Genomic DNA, 20,739 nt, shown 5'->3' on the forward strand with positions numbered 1-20,739 from the left:
ACCACAGCCTTTGTTACACTAGTTGTGGACCACTGGCTTTAACGAGAAATAGCCCAATGGGGCCACCAACGGGGATCGATCGTAAACTGACAACGCATCAAGCGAGTGTTTTACCACTGGGCTACGTCCCGACACGTTTTTATGAGGACACCTCCATACATTTTACTCCAGCTATTTGCTGTCAGTTACTGTCACACTAACTCAAATGTCAGAGAGGACACCTCCATACATTTTACTCCAGCTTTTTGCTGTCAGTTACTGTCACACTTAACTCAAATGTCAGAGAGACCACCTCCATACATTTTACTCCAGCTATTTGCTGTCAGTTACTGTCACACCAACTCAAATGTCAGAGAGGACACCTCCATACATTTTACTCCAGCTATTTGCTGTCAGTTACTGTCACACTTAACTCAAATGTCAGAGAGGACACCTCCATACATTTTACTCCATCTATTTGCTGTCAGTTGCTGTCACACTAACTCAAATGTCAGAGAGGACACCTCCATACATTTTACTCCAGCTATTTGCTGTCAGTTACTGTCACACCAACTCAAATGTCAGAGAGGACACCTCCATACATTTTACTCCAGCTATTTGCTGTCAGTTACTGTCACACTTAACTCAAATGTCAGAGAGGACACCTCCATACATTTTACTCCATCTATTTGCTGTCAGTTGCTGTCACACTAACTCAAATGTCAGAGAGGACACCTCCATACATTTTACTCCAGCTATTTGCTGTCAGTTACTGTCACACTAACTCAAATATCAGAGAGGACATCTGCTGCCATCACACAGGTTATCCATACCAAATAGCAGTAAATTATATTTTATCTTCATGTGAAAAAAAGAAGAAGATTTATCAATCATGAGCTATTGGATTTCAAACATTATGATAATTTTGACATTTGGTCTTAGAGAGGAAACCCGCTACATTTTTCAATTACCAGGTCAGGTCAGAGTGTTTAATGTGCACATTCAGAGCAAGTTGTTGTAGTGCACACCTGTCCTGAGTACAGATGCCGGCCTTAGCCGGTTCCTCCATTCAGGACAGGAAAGTTCAATTAGCAGCAAGGGATCTTTTATATGCACCATCCCACAGAAAGGATAACACAAACCACGGCCTTTGATATACCAGTTGTTTTGCAAGAAATAGTCCAATGACATATCACTGATGGGGATTGATCCTAGACCGATTGCGCATCAGGCAAGTGCCTTACCATTGGGATATGTACATGTATGTGTGTGTGAAGATATTGTTTCATTGAATAATGAATATAGTATTTTACACAAGCAGCGGTCGAGAAATAGCCCAGTGAGATCAGTGATGGGGATTGATCCTGTACCTACCACACATCAAATGAGGGCTTTACCACTGGGATATGAGTGTGTGTGTGTGTGTGTGTGTGTGTATGTGTGTGTGTATGTGTGTGTGTGTGTGTGTGTGTGTGTGCGTGCGAGTGTGTGTGTGAGTGTGTGTGTGACTGTGTGTGTGTGTGTGTGTAGATAGTTTCAATGAATAATGATTATAGTATTTTACACAAGTAACCATCGAGAACTAGCCCAATGAGATCACTGATGGGGATTGATCCTGGACCGACCATACATCAGGCGAGGGCTTTACTACTGGGATATGTAAGTGTGTGTGTGTGTGTGTGAAGATATAGCTTCATTAAATAATGAATATATATGTACAGTGTTTTACACAAGCAGTGGTTGTGAAATAGCCCAATGAAATCACTGACGGGGACTGATCCTGGACTGACCGCACACCAGGTGAGTGCTTTACCACTGGGCTACGTTCTGCCTGGTGAGACTGCCAGAACGAGGTGGTCTGTGTCAACAAGACAGGGATACAGTTTCCTCATTAGCCGAGAGTTTACACAAGTTGTTGACACTCGGCTGTCGTATTTCCTTGAGTCACATGGTGACATACCGACAGGCTTGTACCGACTCGGGACTAAACTACACTACAGCACATTACACTGTGAGGCCCGACATCGGACTCAACTATACTACACCACATTACACTACACCAGGTCCATACACAGAGGGGAGGGATTCGACAGGTGTGGCAGCAGGATGTATCCCAGTGGTAAAGCACTCACCTAATGCACGGTCGGTTTAGGATCGATCCCTGTTAACAAAGGACGTGGTATGTACTATCCTGTCTATGGGATGGTGCATATAAAAGATCCCTTGCTGCTAATCGAAAAGAGTAGCCCATGAAGTGGCAACAGCGGGTTTCCTCTCTCTATATATCTGTGTGGTCCTCAACCATATGTCTGACGCCATATATAACCGTAAATAAAATGTGTTGAGTGCGTCGTTGAATAAAACATTTCCTTCCTTCCTTCTTCCTTCAACAGGTGTGTACACTCCCCCATCCCAAATTACCAAAGGTCCCGTTTTTTCTATCAAATTTAGATAACATTACATAAATCTTTTTGGTTTGGTTTCTTTGCATTGATTCTATCAAGTCTAAGCCATATACCCCCCCCCCCCCCTCCCACCCCCCTCACCACCCCCTTAAAAAACATGTGTATGGTCCTCTATACTACACCTGGAAGTTACTTGAGGGAATAACCCAACAGCCGGCTGGCATACATAGAGTCCACGACAATAATAAAAAGGAAAGAAAAGCAATATATGAAGATTTCCATTTATGTCATTTTGAAAACAAACGTGGTTCTGCTGCAACACATATGATACAGTGTGTTATCACACAGAGTACAGATTTAAGATCCTGTTCATTGGGCACAGGGCGGCCCATGCTTAAGAGTCCAGGAGCTTGTAGCTCGAAACAGTCAGAAGGGCCTACTAAACTTACTGTAGTCGGAAAGCAATACTAAAAAATTAGGTATGTAACACGAACCACTCGTAATTTTACTCCTCACCTAGGACAGGCGTATATATCCAGATTTACGACAAAATTTAGTTCTTCCTCAGACCGTTCGTAGCATTCACCAAACATTAGTTTGTGTGATTAACAGGCGAAGGATGGTATGATTCTATGATTCTATGATTCTAACCCTAATCAGGTTAGGTAATAGGATTTAACGTGTACATTCAGAAAAAGCTCTTGTTGCACACGCCTGTCATCCGTGCAGGTGTCGGCTCTCGCATGCTCCTCTGTCCAGGACAGGAAAGTGTTGGGGGTGGGTGGGAGAGGGGATCGCATGTGCAAGGGAGTACAAGCAGCTCGACTTCATGTCCAGACGGTAATTTATGTCTTCAATGTTTGTCTGCTAACTCTAATGTTAACTAGACTATTATAGTATATAGGCCAAGCATTACTGAATTGTTTGCGATATTAGAAGATGATCTTGGACAACAATTTAATTTATTTAGGGACACCTCAGCACATTTGATAAACTACTACTATTTGATGTCTAACATGGTTATTTCGACACTTTGGGGCACGAGATGGCAAGCGAGAGAGAGCGAGGGGGACCCACTGGGCCGACTACTCCTTTCAAAAGTAAGCAGGCGACTTTTATATGTACTTTCTCATAGATATGGCAATATATACCACAGTCTGACATATCAGTCGTGGGTCACCAAATTGGGAAGGAAAAAATTAAAGTACACCAAGATCGATCGATTCTGCGTCAACCCATCGCTCCTCGAGCGAGCACTCTACCACTGAACTATATCAACCCGTCTGTTGTCAGTACGTGTTACAAGATTTTCTATAGATCTCATTGGTGGAAACAAGGGAATCCCCTTCTCGTAAATGTACAAGTCTTTAGAGTTACAGTGGCGTTCCTCTAGCTTTACGTTTGGTTTATGCCAAAGCTACGTGTTTTTTAGGTTATACTACTAAACTCTTCCCTCGACTGTTGAAGTACTGTCGTGGCGACCACGTAACACCAAAATATTTACGACTGCTTCGAGTTACAAGCCCCAGACTTGTTATTTAATGAAGCATCCGCTTCATGCGCGGTTGTTTTGGGATGGATCCCTGTCTGTGGGCCCTTTGGGATATTTCTCACTCCAGCCAGTGCAACAAAACTTGTATATCAAAGATTGTGGTATGTGGTATCCTGCCTGTGGGATGGTGTATATAAAAGATCCCTTGCTACTAATGGAAACATATAGCTGGTTTCCTCTCTTAGACTATATTAAATATTTGACATACAATAGCCAATGATTAATAAATCAATCAGCTCTAGTGGTGTTATTAAATAAAACAGTCTTTAATGACGTCACATACACTTTGTATGGCTTCGTCATGACATCGAGTCTAGACTGAACTTCTTTTGGATATAGGCATGTCAATAAAGTACCCGTAACCTGTAGACTAAAAGGTCTGTATGGCTTCGTCATGACATTGAGTCTAGACTGAACTTCTTTTGGATATAGGCATGTCAATAAAGTACCCGTAACCTGTAGACTAAAAGGTCTGTATGGCTTCGTCATGACATCGAGTCTAGACTGAACTTCTTTTGGATATAGGCATGTCAATAAAGTACCCGTAACCTGTAGACTAAAAGGTCTGTATGGCTTCGTCATGACATCGAGTCTAGACTGAACTTCTTTTGGATATAGGCATGTCAATAAAGTACCCGTAAACTGTAGACTAAAAGGTCTGTATGGCTTCGTCATGACATCGAGTCTAGACTGAACTTCTTTTGGATATAGGCATGTCAATAAAGTACCCGTAAACTGTAGATTAAAAGGTCTGTATGGCTTCGTCATGACATCGAGTCTAGACTGAACTTCTTTTGGATATAGGCATGTCAATAAAGTACCCGTAAACTGTAGACTAAAAGGTCTGTATGGCTTCGTCATGACATTGAGTCTAGACTGAACTTCTTTTGGATATAGGCATGTCAATAAAGTACCCGTAAACTGTAGACTAAAAGGTCTGTATGGCTTCGTCATGACATTGAGTCTAGACTGAACTTCTTTTGGATATAGGCATGTCAATAAAGTACCCGTAACCTGTAGACTAAAAGGTCTGTATGGCTTCGTCATGACATCGAGTCCAGACTGAACTTCTTTTGGATATAGGCATGTCAATAAAGTACCCGTAAACTGTAGACTAAAAGGTCTGTATGGCTTCGTCATGACATCGAGTCTAGACTGAACTTCTTTTGGATATAGGCATGTCAATAAAGTACCCGTAACCTGTAGACTAAAAGGTTTGTACGGCTTCATCATGACATCGAGTCTAGACTGAACTTCTTTTGGATATAGGCATGTCAATAAAGTACCCATAACCTGTAGACTAAAAGGTTTGTAAGGCTTCGTCATGACATCGAGTCTAGACTGAACTTCTTTTGGATATAGGCATGTCAATAAAGTACCCGTAACCTGTAGACTAAAAGGTTTGTAAGCACTAGGCCAGATCGCGTCTGAAATAACAGTTATGGAGTCGAGTTTTAGTCTATTTTTAAGACGGCATTTCACAATTTCAAAGTCACAGAGTCATGTGTTTCTCAATTGTAACTTTATCAAATTTTTTTTACAAGTTTGTAGATTAATTAAACTTAGTGTTAATTTTCACGTGCTGAAACTAGGGTCTGTCCCTTTAATCGTAATATAGAAAGGTGGTACATGTGCATGCATGGAATACATTTATACAGAACCACATACTAGTTGTTTTGCCATGTTATTTATTGCATGAGTTTATAGTGCACAAGATTTAGCCATGCACTCGTGGTTTGATATTCTTAAGTACCATAAACTTGAGCAATATATATTTACACATGGGAAAACAACTGGTAGGTTTTAGGTGTGTATATTTACAGCCCCTGATAACACAACGTGCTGAGGTGTCAGTCAACCTTTACTTCCTTGCTACATTCTTCGTTGCTAGGGAGCGGGATTTAGCTCAGTCAGATCGAGTGCTCGCTTGAGGTGTTTGCGTCGCAGGATCGAACCACCTCGGTGGATCCATTCAGCTGATTGTGTTTTTTATCGTTCCAACCAGTGCACCACAAATGGTCAAAGGCCATGGTATGTGCTTTCCTGTCTGTGGGAAAGTATATATAAAAGATCCCTTGCTGCATCAGGTAAAATATAGCAGGTTTCCTCTGATAACTACATGTCAGAATTACCAAATGTCACAGGATTCCTCTCTAAGAGTATACTGTATGTCAGAATTACCAAATGTCACAGGATTCCTCTCTAAGTGTATACTGTATGTCAGAATTACCAAATGTCGCAGGATTCCTCTCTAAGAGTATACTGTATGTCAGAATTACCAAATGTCACAGGATTCCTCTCTAAGTGTATACTGTATGTCAGAATTACCAAATGTCACAGGATTCCTCTCTAAGAGTATACTGTATGTCAGAATTACCAAATGTCGCAGGATTCCTCTCTAAGAGTATACTGTATGTCAGAATTACCAAATGTCACAGGATTCCTCTCTAAGTGTATACTATGTCAGAATTACCAAATGTCACAGGATTCCTCTCTAAGAGTATACTGTATGTCAGAATTACCAAATGCTTGACATCCAATAGCCGATGATTAATTAATCAATGTGCTCTAGTGGTGTCATTAAACAAAAGAAACTTCTTCTTCTTCCTTGCTATCAAATCTAAATGCAAAAAAACCTTTTCAAAACAGTGCACTTAATTCAGTGTGACATGTGTGTGACTATGGCACATATTTGTTCTGAGTTTTTTGTTTTGTAATTTGCACAACACGAGATAGTGTGATGTCTTTTGTCCGAGGTAAACAATACAGGAGATGGGAGACAAAAGACGACATTTTTCTCACTTCAGAAAGATTTTACTTCACCAAAAAAACATGTACCAAGCAATTGTCTAGCAAAGAAACACTATATATAGGGATCATTCAGTTGGTAGTCAAAATTATATAGCTAATTGCTAAATATAATATATTATATTTTGTCTTTTAAAATGTGTACAGTTTGTTTTGTTTTGTTTTTAACAACACCACTAGAGCACATTGATTTATTCATCATCACTTATTGGATGATCATTCAGTCAAAATTAGCCAACTTCTAAATAAAATATATTTTTTCTTTTGAAAAATAGTTGTTTTGTTTGTTCTTTTAACAACACTAGAGCACATTGATATATTCATCATCAGTTATTGGATGTCAAATATTTGTTAATTCTGACATACTCTTAGAGAAGAATCCCGCAACATTTTTTCATTAGTAGCAAGGGATTTTATATATACAGCATCCCACAGACAGGATAGACCATGGTCTTTGATATGCCAGTTGTGGTGCACTGGCTGAAACGAGAAATAGTGCAATGATCAAATGTAGTGTTTGTTTTCCACTAAGACTATATGTCAAAATTACCAAATGTTTGACATCCAATTAGCCGATGATTAATAAACCAATGTGCTCTAGTGGTGTCATTAATCAACCAAACTGTAACTTTTTCTAAATGGTTAGGCCATCGGTCTACAGGCTGGTAGGTACTGGGTTTGGATCCCAGTCGAGGCATGGGATTTTTAATCCAAATACCGACTCCAAACCCTAAGTGAGTGCATCGTTAAATAAAACACTTCTTTCTTTCTTTCAAAAGTGAATCCTTAAGCATGTGAGTGCTGTGTTTTAATTGATTCACTCTTCACCGGTGGAGGGACGGTCGAGGGACGTGTGCTTGCAAATGTTTTGTTTCACCAGTAAACAGCGTGCGGATCATCGCATGTGTGAACAAGATTATGCCTACAAATAAAGACACTTTCCAAAATATTTGTCTAAAGCGAGAATATTGAATCGGCGAATTTTGAGAAAAGCTTTAGCAAATGTGTTAATTCCTGCCCATGGGTTGTTTTGTTTTACCTTCAGAATGAGAGAATGAGGACATTTTTTTTTTAATTGTTAACAAGTAGATGGCTTTTTCACCTTTTTCATTTTTTATTTTTATTTTTTTTATTTTTTTTGAAGTTTAAGTGGACAAAAGAATGTAGCAAATTTAGTTTGAAAACCTGCGGCCAAATTCAATTTGTTCTAGCCAAACCGAATGAAACAAACTAAAGACATGATTATTTCACATTAGGTGGGGTTTTTTGCTTATTGTTTATGCAATATATTTGCCAAATTCAACTTCAGCTTGTATAAAAAAAAATAATTAAAAGTTTGTTTTGTTTAATGACACCACTAGTGCACATTGATTTATCAATCATCAGCTATTGGATGTCAAACATTTGTTAATTCTGACAGTCTTAGAGAGGAAACCCACAACATTTTTCCATTAGTAGTAAGGTATCTTTTATATGCACCATCTCACAGACAGAACAGCACATACCACAGCCTTTAATATACCAGATGTGATGCAATGGCTGGAACGAGAAATAGCCCAATGAGCACATCAGGCAAGCACTTTTTGCCACTGGGCAACAAATCAAACATACTGTTTGCCACTTTATTTCACTACATCTAATTTGAATATACAACTAACTGACAAATTATAATTACCGACACGTACAATATACTACATGCCCTAGCACTTTTGTTATTGACGTATGAAGTGCGTTCTCTACAGATAGCCAACCATAAGTTGAAAACACACGCAGACCGTCAAGCTCAGAAACAGAACATGTACACGACTCCCTGATTAAATTATACAGTAATCAATTTCCCATTAATATTGATTACTCGGGAGAAATAAACACCCTAAATGTGTCAGCAACAGCAGGTATGAGGACAGGTAAAACTCAATAACTGTACGCCAGTGTCGCTCATTCACTGGTCATTCAGTGGTGCAGTGCTTAAGTTATCAGTCTTAAGAATAGTAGGTACTGGGTTCGCAGCCTGGTCCTGGTTCCCACCCAGAGTGAGTTTCAATGACTTAATGGGTCGGCAACAGCAGGTATGAGAACAGGTAAAACTCAATGGGCTGATTTCATATGTCTAGGTTATCGGTGGGTTTTGGAAACATATGGTTTAAACCTAGGTTAAACCCTGGGTCATGTTTACTGTGTATTTCACATGTCTGGTTTACAGTAATCCTAGTTTAACACTGGGTTACAATTGTATTGCTTGTTTAAACCTGCCCTTGAGGTGGTTTTTCGCTGGGTTTGCTCTATGTAACTTTTCTTCATGCATAATTTCGGCAGCAAAATTGTGTTTTACGTCAGTATTGCAGAGCCATGAAATGTGAACGTATTTCAGAGATCATTTGAAGCCACTACAGAAGCGAATACAGGGTGGGGGTGGGGTGGGTGGGGAGTGTGTATGTGTGGATGGTATCTTGGTATTTGGTTGGAGGTAAAGGGTGGGTGGGGAGAGTGTGTGTGTGTGTGTGTGTGTGGATGGTATCCTGGTATTTGGTTGGAGGTAAAGGGTGGGTGGGGAGTGTGTATGTGTGGTTGGTATCTTGGTATTTGGTTGGAGGTAAAGGGTGGGTGGGGAGTGTGTATGTGTGGATGGTATCTTGGTATTTGGTTGGAGGTAAAGGGTGGGTGGGGTGTGTGTATGTGTGGATGGTATCTTGGTATTTGGTTGGAGGTAAAGGGTGGGTGGGGAGTGTGTATGTGTGGATGGTATCTTGGTATTTGGTTGGAGATAAAGGGTGGGTGGGGAGTGTGTATGTGTGGATGGTATCTTGGTATTTGGTTGGAGGTAAAGGGTGGGTGGGGAGTGTGTATGTGTCGATGGTATCTTGGTATTTGGTTGGAGGTAAATGGTGGGTGGGGAGTGTGTAGGTGTGGATGGTATCTTGGTATTTGGTTGGAGATAAAAAGGGAGGCTTGGACAACATAAGTTGTGGAAAGATATAGATTCATTCACAAGTACACAGAGAAAACAACAGACTGATACATAATGTAGTTAATGTAAGGTAGGAAATGTTTTATTTAATGACGCACTCAACACATTTTATTTACGGTTATATGGTATCAGACATATGGTTAAGGACCACACAGGTATTGAGAAAGGAAATCCGCTGTTGCCACTTCATGGGCTACTCTTTTTGATTAGCAGCAATGGATATTTTATATGCACCATCCCACAGACAGGATAGTACATACCACGACCTTTATTACATCATTTGTGGAGCACTGTCTGGAACAAGAAACAGCCCAATGGGTCCACCGATGGGGATCAATCCTAGACCTACTGCGCATCAAGCGAACGCTTTACTACTGGGCTACATCCCGCCCCATAGGGAACACTTTGTTTTCAACATCTTGATTATCAATATTTCTAGTCAACTGAAAATTGATCAGCAACTACCGTACTGTTTAATGTTTTAACATTGTGTAGCGATCTCTGAAACGTACATAGCTAATTGTGACATGATACTGAACAAAATGTTCTCCAAGGAAGACAGGTGCTGTAGTCATTAATAATTCATCTGACATGCAACATGAGCCCCTGTCACAAACATCTCACTACCACTTGAGTAACAAGTCATAATGTGTTCTCACTGTCAACCTAATGTCATCATGACTTCACAATAAACAGCTGCTGCAACGATGTCAATGTATTGTAAATGCTTCTGTTTCAAATATTATCTAGATGTGCAACAGTCTGGTATTATTACAGTGAAACCCCTCTAAACCGGACACCCTTGGACCAAGACAAATGTCCTGTTTTAAGAGGGATCCGGTTTAGAGAGGTTAAGTTCTATCCTGGTTTTTAAAAAGGGACTCTGTAAAATGTCCGGTTTTGAGGAAATTCCGATTTACAGAGGGTCCGGTTTTGACAGGAATCACTGTAGTTTTAAAATCTTGAATCAATAGTTATTACATTGTTAAAATCTTGAATCAATAGTTATTACATTGTTAAAATACTGACTTAATGATATTCAAGATCTATTGTTAGTATGACTTTTTAAAGTTAAAAAATTTACCATTGTACAAAATGCACATTTATTAACATTCAAATTCAACTAGATACATTATATTTTAAGTTTAAAATCTGTAACTTTAATTTTCTGAATAAAATTGCTTTTAACCCACAAAAATCATAAACTATTTTCTTGACAAAGATTCATCATTAAAACTTACACATGTGTAAAAATAAAGTTTTGTTTAACAACACCACTAGAGCACATTGATTTATTAATCATCGGCTATTGGATGTCAAACATTTGGTAAGTTAGATATATAGTCTTAGAGATGAAACCCGCTACATTTTTCCATTAGTAGCAAGTGATCTGTTATATGCACCATCCCACAGACAGGATAGCACATACCACGTCCTTTAATAAACAAGTTGTGGTACACTGGCTGGAACGAGAAATAGCCCAATGGGCCCACCAACAGGGATCGACCCCAAATAGACCATGCATCAAGCGAGTGCTCTACCACTGGGCTACATCCTGCCCAAACACACATGTATGACACACACCAATCATAAATATTCATGACTAAAATTAAATAACATTATGCAACAACTGTAAAGATCCATATAACTACAACAGCTTGTAACATTATGTAAAAGTTATAAATATTCATAATGTACCTAAAAATAGCTCTAATGATTCATAACAACAATAGCTTGTAACATTATGTAACAGTTATAAATATTCATAATGTACCTAAAAATAGCTCTAATGATTCATAACAACAATAGCTTGTAACATTATGTAAAAGTTATAAATATTCATAATGTACCTAAAAATAGCTCTAATGATTCATAACAACAATAGCTTGTAACATTATGTAACAGTTATAAATATTCATAATGTACCTGACAATAGCAAAAAAGGATTAATATCTACAATTAAACATCTAACATTATATATTCTCACCACAACTGGTACATTAAAGGCCGTGGTATGTGCTATCCTGTCTGTGGGATGGTGCATATAAAAGATCCCTTGCTACTAATGAAAAAATGTAGCGGGTTTCCTCTCTAAGACTATATATCAAAATTACCAAATCCAATAGCTGATGAATAAATAAATGTGCTCTAGTATCATTAAACAAAACAAAATTCGTTATATATATATATATATATATATATATATATATATATATTCTGTGCCAAATGGAAGGTATTCTGTTTATTCAACCATGGAGCAACTGGATTTCGTAGCCAGGTATACTGGACAGCAAACAGGTTAGCACGGTTCAAGGTGATGTGGACAAGAACTGGGGTAAATAACAGGTATTTATACGGCAGGTATTTGCCAGTGATCTGCTAATACCTGCATGAGATCATTTACAGGGGATCTCAATCGGGTCAAGGGTCACACAGGTGAGACACGGTACAATACACACAGACAGACAATCATAAACACAGAGTGAGATTTATGAAAGACAGGCTGTGCTGGGCTTCTATGGATAGATATCCTCCACGGCTTCTGTTTCAACGACAATCTATAGTCCGTCCCACAGCGATCGCATTTTCAACAGAATGATGGAACGGACTATAGGTATCCAATTCACAAAATAAAAGACCAAAACAAATTAGAGACAAAATACCTAGGAAATTTTGAAGTCTTCAAAAGAAAAGTTTGTTTTGTTAAACGACACCACTAGAGCACACTGATTTATTAAGAATCGGTTATTGGTTGTCAAACATTTGGTAATTTTAAATATAGTCTAAGGAAACCTGCTACATTTTTCCATTAGTAGCAAGGGATCTTTTATATGCACAATCCCATAGACAGGATAGCACATACCATGGCATTTGATATACCAGACATAGTGCACTGGTTGGAACGAGAAATAGCCCAATGGACAAACATTTTTGTAGGAGGATGGGACGGACTGTAGATAATAATTATATTATTTATTAGTATCTGAATCGATTAGACACTTAGCAACTTGTTTTTAAAAAAATCCATGGAAAAATTGGATTCTGGTGGATTTCCACAAGCTAATATATGAATATAACCATACAAGATGGGGGAGGGGGGTGCCAAGGGGGTCAACTGCCCTGGAACAAATCTTTAAATTTAGGCAAATACGATGCTGATATTCAGGCAAAATGAGCTTGCTTAAAACCTTTTCACCTTGTATTTCTATCATTCTGCTCACAATATTACTTGTTAACTGGACAAAAATGCATTCGATTCATTTGCAATCACATATAGCTCTTTGATTGTAATGCTAATATGAATAAACATCGTTATTCAGCTGTGTATAATGTTTAGGGGCGTCACGATACACCGATACATCACAATACTACTGCCGACGATAGACAATACACTCTACTCTTGCTTGTGATTCAATTCATATTTTGACCATGTTTCAATTCCTATAGGTCAGGGCCCTGTTTTACGAAGAGATCTTAGCCCTAAGATCAACTTAAGTGCATAGGGTAGCTATGCGCCTAAGGTAATCTTAAGGCTACGGTTGTTTCGTGGAACAGGGCCCTGGTCAGGTCATAGGGTTTAACATGCACATTCAGAACAAGCTTCTGTATCACAAGCCTGTCATGGGTGCAAGTTCTTGCATGAAAAAGCCCTTGTGTTCAAGACAGGAAAGAGGTGGAGATCAATTCCTATATTAAGTAGACTGTATTTATTTGTACTGGTATGTACTTACTGACAAGTTATTTCCTTACAAAAAAAAAGAAAAAAGAAGAGTGGATGGAGAATATGTGTGCCTGCTTACATGTATGTCAATGTGTCTATGATGTGGTCTTTCTGCATTAAAACTGTTTTACTTTTATCAAGTTTGTTTCTTATTTTTAAATCACTTCACCTATAAGCTTCAATTTCTTGTTTTATGAGGAAAACATTGTGAATCAGTTATCGTGATACAGGGCTCGAATTTAACGGCGGCCATGCAGCAAATTACTGCAGTGTCCTAGTCATTTGCCTCAATGACCTGAAAATTAGTTTGCCTGTTACTAATTGGCCATCATACTCGAAACCCAATCAGTGTAAGTCAAATGTCAAAATTCGAGGCCTGGTGATATATATCATATCATGGGCTATGTATCGTGATATATATCATATCATGGGCTATGTATCGTGATACGTATCGTATCATGGGCTATGTATCGTATCATGGGCTATGTATCGTGATACGTATCATATGGGCTATGTATCGTGATACGTATTGTATCATGGGCTATGTATCGTGATACGTATCATATGGGCTATGTATCATGATATGTATCATATCATGGGCTATGTATCGTGATATGTATCATATCATGGGCTATGTATCGCGATACATATATGGGCTATGTATCGTGATACGTATCGTATCATGGGCTATGTATCGTGATACGTATCATATCTTGGGCTATGTATCGTGATACATATCATATCATGGGCTATGTATCGTGATACGTATTGTATCATGGGCTATGTATCGTGATACGTATCATATCATGGGCTATTTATCATGACATGTATCATATCATGGGCTATATATCGTGATACGTATTGTATCATGGGCTATATATCATGATACGTATTGTATCATGGGCTACATATTGTGATACGTATCATATGGGCTATGTATCGTGATACGTATATTATGGGCTATGTATCGTGATACGTATCATATTATGGGCTATGTATCGTGATATGTATTATATCATGGGCTATGTATCGTGATACGTATTGTATCATGGGCTATGTATCATGATACATATTGTATCATGGGCTATGTATCGTGATACGTATGATATCGCAAGGTTAGTGTATTGTGACAGTCCTAATAATGTTACCTGTTATTTGGACTGAGTGACTTCCAGTTGGAACACAGACCAGGCTGGCAGTAGTCGATGAGTGCACTGAAAACAAACAAATGTAAATCAATCAGACTTGCTGCATCAACTCATATATGTATATTTCTACTAAGATTATTAAACCAGCGAAATATTAGATAACTGACAATGACAGAATTCTCAAAGATAAGGCAAGGGGAGGCGAGGCGAGGCGAGAGAAGATAAAGGGAAGGGAAGGGAAGGGAAGGGAAGGGAAGGGAAGAGAAGGGAAGGAGAAGGGAAGGGAAGGGAAGGGAAGGGAAGGGAAGGGAAGGGAAGGGAAGGGAAGGGAAGGGAAGGGAAGGGAAGGGAAGGGAAGGGAAGGGAAGGGGAAGCGGAAGCGGAAGCGGAAGGGGAAGGGGAAGGGAAGAGAAGAGAAGAGAAGAGAAGAGAAGAGAAGAGAAGAGAAGAGAAGAGAAGAGAAGAGAATTAGTAAACTAATTATTGGTTAATACAAATGTCTCAAATGACAGGCGAGTTGCTGACACCCTTGTTTCCGATATCCAATGACTATAAAGGAAAGAATGTTTGCCAATGATTTCTCAGTACATTTTTTAACTTACAGTCCAGCAATGTTGTATCGATATTGTGGGGACCACATAAAAATATCGAGTTAGCTGAGAAATGCAGTGTTTGAAATAAGCATTGTCCGTTTGTCCTTAAGTGAAAATCAGCTCCGACAAACAAAATGTACCTTGGTAGTTGTCCAGTAGACAAGTAAAAAATTTCAATAAAGTTTTAATTTAAACAAACCTTGTACTTGGACATGTGAAAATATTGGCAGACAAGTAGATTTCTAGATGTATTTGTGCCAGTAGACTAGTAAAAAATTCTGATTAATTCTATCACTGAAATGTGAACATTAACAATTTTGTAGGGCTAAGATAGCTTCGAAAATAGGTGCCCAGCTTGTGAGTCATCGAGATGACAATTAACTGAGAAATGTGAACGTGAGTCATTGAGATGACAATTAACTGAGAAATGTGAATATGAGTCGTCGAGATGACAATTAGCTGAGAAATGTGAATGTGAGTCATCGAGATGACAATTAACTGACAAATGTGAACGTGTCGTCAATATGAAAATTAACTAAGAAAAATGAACATGTGTCATCGAGATGACAATTAACTTGAGAAATGTGAACGTGAGTTGTCGAGATGACAATTATAGCTGATTAATGTGAACGCAAGTCGTCAAGATGATAATTAACTGAGAAATGTGAACGCAAGTTGTCGAGATGACAATTAGCTGAGAAATGTGAACGTGAGTCGTAGAGATGGCAATTAGCTGAGAAATGTGAACGTGAGTCGCAGAGATGGCAATTAGCTGAGAAATGTGAACATGAGTCATAGAGACAGCAATTAGCTGAGAAATGTGAACGTGAGTCATAGAGATGGCAATTAGCTGAGAAATGTGAATGCGAGTCGTCGAGATGAAAATTAACTGAGAAATGTGAACGTGTCGTAGAGATGACAATTAGCTGGAAAATTTGAACTTGAGTCGTCAATATGTAAATTAACTAAGAAATGTGAACGTGAGTCGTCAAGATGACAATTAATTGAGCAATGTGAACGTGATTCGTCGAGATGACAATTAACTGAGAAATGTGAACGTGAGTCATCCAAATGACAATTAGCTGACAAATGAGAACATGAGTCGTCGAGATGACAATTAGCTGAGAAATGTGAACATGAGTTGTCGAGATGACAATTAGCTGAGAAATGTGAACGTGAGTCATCGAGATGACAATTATAGCTGGAAAATGTGAACTTGAGTCGTCAAGATGACAATTAACTGACAAATGTGAATGTGAGTCGTCGAGATGGCAATTAGTTGAGAAATGTGAACGTGAGTCATCCAGATGACAATTAGCTAAGAAATGAGAACATGAGTTGTCGAAATCACAATTAGCTGAAAACTGTGAACTTGAGTCGTCGAGATGGCAATTAGCTAACAAATGGGAACGTGAGTCGTCGAGATGACAATTAGCTGAGAAATGTGAATGTGAGTCGTCAAGACGACAATTAACTGACAAATGTGAACATGAGTCATCAAGATGACACTTAGTTGAGAAATGTGAATGTGAGTCGTCGAGATGAGAATTAGCTGAGAAATGTGCACGCTTACTGCAGCGAGACGCCATCGTTCCAGTCAGACGTGAAGTTGCCGATGTGGCGGTCGGGGATTACGGCGTGCAGCCACGCCAACATCAGCTTCTTCGGGGGCATTTTCGTCTTGCCGATCTGGTAGCGCAGGATGAGGTGCCATATCAAACCGAGGATGAGCTTCTTGTTCGAGTTCACAATGTCTTCACTTCCTGTGGGCAAAAAACACACAAGTTATACAAGAATATATATATATATATAAATATAAATATAAATATAAATATATATATATATACATATATATATATATATATATATATATATATATACACACACATACACATACACATACACATACACATATATACATACATACATACACACACACACACACATATACAATTACATATACAATTACACATACACATACACATACACATATATACATACATACACACACACACACACACATATACAATTACATATACAATTACACATACACATACACATACACATACACATACACATACATATACATACATATATAAGATATAAGTCGATATCATCACAGCCAAGGCCTTGAATTGCAAAAACGTAGTACATACAGTACATACATGTGTGTATCTCACCTTTTTAGCCCATTAGGCTATTTCTAGTTCTAGCCAGTGCACCACAACTGGTTTATCAAAGGTCGTGGTATGTGATATCCTGTCTTTGGGATGATGCATATATAAAAGATCCCTTGCTACTAACTCACCTTTTTATTTTGTAAAAGCAAGACTTCTTAATCCTGAACAAGTCTCAAAAAAAGGAAATAATATATATGGCCTGCTGTTATTATTATTTTTATTTTATTTTTGTTTAAATAGTAGGTCAAAAGAAAAATGTTCTCCTGAGAAAAAAATGGTTTGCTGGATATGTGAGCACAGGATGAAGGTAGGGTTTGGGGCAGCAGTGTGTGCAAACTTTGGACCTAGAGCCGAGATGTATTTCAGAACCTTGAGTTAAACAGCAGATTAATTAGATAATTGAATGTACATACATACATACATACATACATACATACATACATACATACATACATACATACTTACATACATGTGTATTTTTATGGAAGCTTCGATAGCTCAGAGCGTATCGTGGTTAGTTTTGCAATTTGCGGGTGAATCGGTGCCACAGGTTCGAGTCCCAGCAACGGCATGGGACAATTTTTGAGGCCAGAAAGGATTTAATTATCCCCTGCACCAGTGCGTTAATATCTATGTATGTAATAGTCAACCTCGACATACATACAATATATAGATATTCATACATCAATACATACATACATACACACATACATACATACATACATACATGTATTACATCTCTCTTTTGGAAAATTACTTGTGATGTTTTTGCCGTTTAGTAGGTAAAATTCTATTACAGGGGGTGGGACGTAGCCCAGTGGTAAAGTGTTCGCTTGATGCGCGGTTGATCTGGGATCGATCCCCATCGGTGGGCCCATTGAGCTATTTCTCGCTCCAGCCAGTGCACCACAACTGGTATATCAAAGGCCGTGGTATGTGTCATCATGTCTGTGTGATGGTGCATATAAAAGATCCCTTGCTTCTAATCAAAAAGAGTAGCCCATGAAGTGGCGACAGCAGGTTTCCTCTCTCAATATCTATGTGGTCCTTACCCATATGTCCGACTCCATATAACCATGAATAAAATGTGCTTAGTGTGTCGTTAAATAAAATATTTCCTTCCTTCTATTACAAAAAGAGTTCCAACCCTTTTCCATTGGGATACTGAATTAGTGTGGTGATACTGAATTACCTAAATATAAAGATTGTTGTTAATCTTGAATGAAACTTAACCTTAACTTAACCCTAATGCTCATAAAATAAAATATTTATTTACATAAACATGACATGGGGGAACAGAAGGAACTCTAGCCAACTTTCCTTTCTATTTTATCATGACATTATCAGCAAACGATTCTACAGGGCTCAAACTTAAGAATTTGTCTCCCATGGCAACTTAAAAACAAAATTGTTGTGAGTGAAATGGCCCACCGATGGTAATTTAAAGCCTGTTCATGACAACTTAAAAACAAAATTGCTGTGAGTGAAATGGCCCACCGATGGTAATTTAAAGCCTGTTCATGACAACTTAAAAACAAAATTGCTGTGAGTGAAATGGCCCACCGATGGTAATTTAAAGCCTGTTCATGACAATTTAAAAAAAGAAAGGCTTTTGCACCCAAATAAAAACGACTGATACGTTATTTTGCTGTATGTAGACCTATATTAAATGTACTAATGTTATATACTAGCAGCTAATGTACACCAGGTAACATTTTGCCATCGTTGAGCTTTACCGACTTTTGTGCCATTGGTGATGCATGTTCCCGACCTACAGTAATTCCTATCTCAATACCGTCATTAAGTCTGAGCCCTGTTCTTTGGTTTCTAATTTATGGAGTCTTATAAACTGGTGACATCCAGCTCTTCTCCCGGTGGGTGGAAGGTAAACACAAGCTGTGTTTACAACTGTTACCTACAAAGATCTGTATAAACAACTAGACACAGGCTCCCCGTTACTCACTCGAGTATCGACACCGCGGCTCTCAAACCAGGCACATTTACAGCGGCATGTCTACAGGTACAAGTACAGGTAAACATTCACAGGTAATGCAGTTGTAAATTGATCAACAGCACGTCAACAAATGTATCTGGACCAGAATGGATCCAAGGGTGGGCTGGGGTGTCATGAGAATGATCAAGGTACAAGCACAGGTAAACATTCACAGGTAGTACAGGTGTAAATTGATAAACAGCAGGTCATCAAATGTATCTGGACCAGGAATAGATCCAAGGGTGGGCTGCATGGGGTGCCATGAGAATGATCAAGAATGAATGTTTAACGACATCCTAGCACAAATAATACATAGGCTACAACTATTTGAACTTACTGGTAGATTTTTTAGGTTTGAACTCATTGCTACATATAGTGTACATGTATTTGAAAATGTGCATGTTTGAACATATGGTATGTTTGAACTTACTGCTTGGATTTACCAATATTGTCTGAACATACCTAGTGTTTTCCCTAGCTTGTTTCAGCATGATGCAGCACCATGCCTCAACAGTCTAACATCATCTTGCCTTAATCAGCACTATGCTGCCTTGAGATTAAACAAGCCTTTTTCAGTAATTGAGGATAAAATTGCCTTTATAAAACACCAAAAAAAGGTATTATTAATTAACAAAATATGCCTTTTATATCTCTTGCCATTCATATATTAAAGCAAGCACGTAAATTATATTAATGTTTATTTCAATTAATTTTTGTGTATTTTTAATGAAAAACAAGTGCCCCGAAAATGGTGAAAATGCCCCAAAGGTGTTTGGTCTACCATGCCTTGCTTAATTTTTAGGGAAATCACTATTACCAGTCTTTGAACTTATTTAAATTGGAACTTACCCTATTAAATTATTAAAATTATTAGGTAAGTTGCATGAATGTTAAGTTAAACTATTTTTATCCAGTTACAGTGATCTAGTATATGCACTTTCCTACTCACACAGAACATAGACCAGCACCTTAGTTGCACCAAGCATGGGGTACTGGTTGATATGGAGGGGGACGGACCTGGGTCCATCAAGTTCAATTGATCCTATGACCATTTACATCTGAGGCACATGCTCTACCACACAGCCACATGTTCAGAATCTCTCACCTAGGAGATTTTTGAAACTACTAGTTGATATTTTACCAATATTGTAATACAGTGAATTCCCATTCCTTCAAAACCATATATCTTCTATAAACTAGAATTCCCTCAAAATTATACCTTCTGTGAACCGAAATTCCTTAAAACCATATCTTGTGTAAACCGGAATTTCTCCAAAACCATACCTTCTGTGAACCGGAATTCCCTCAAAACCATGCCTTATGTGAACTGGAATTCCCTCAAAACCATGCCTTCTGTGAACCAGAATTCCCTCAAAACCTTACCTTCTGTAA

At 38.5% G+C, this 20,739-nt stretch overlaps 1 protein-coding gene across 2 annotated transcripts in view; it reads right to left on the bottom strand.

Annotated features, from left to right (window-relative positions):
* Positions 1–20,739, bottom strand: part of LOC121375756 (filamin-C-like) — a 193,102-nt gene that overhangs the window by 166,374 nt on the left and 5,989 nt on the right. For both annotated transcript variants that reach the window (XM_041503373.1, XM_041503381.1), the window contains exons 2-3: positions 16,748–16,937; positions 14,582–14,647 (exon numbers count right to left, since the gene is read on the bottom strand). In XM_041503373.1, the coding sequence (XP_041359307.1) occupies positions 14,582–14,647; positions 16,748–16,937 (256 nt within the window). The remainder of the gene's footprint in view (positions 1–14,581; positions 14,648–16,747; positions 16,938–20,739) is intronic.

Source organism: Gigantopelta aegis, chromosome 1, assembly GCF_016097555.1.
Source record: "Gigantopelta aegis isolate Gae_Host chromosome 1, Gae_host_genome, whole genome shotgun sequence".
NCBI lineage: Eukaryota > Metazoa > Mollusca > Gastropoda > Neomphalida > Peltospiridae > Gigantopelta > Gigantopelta aegis.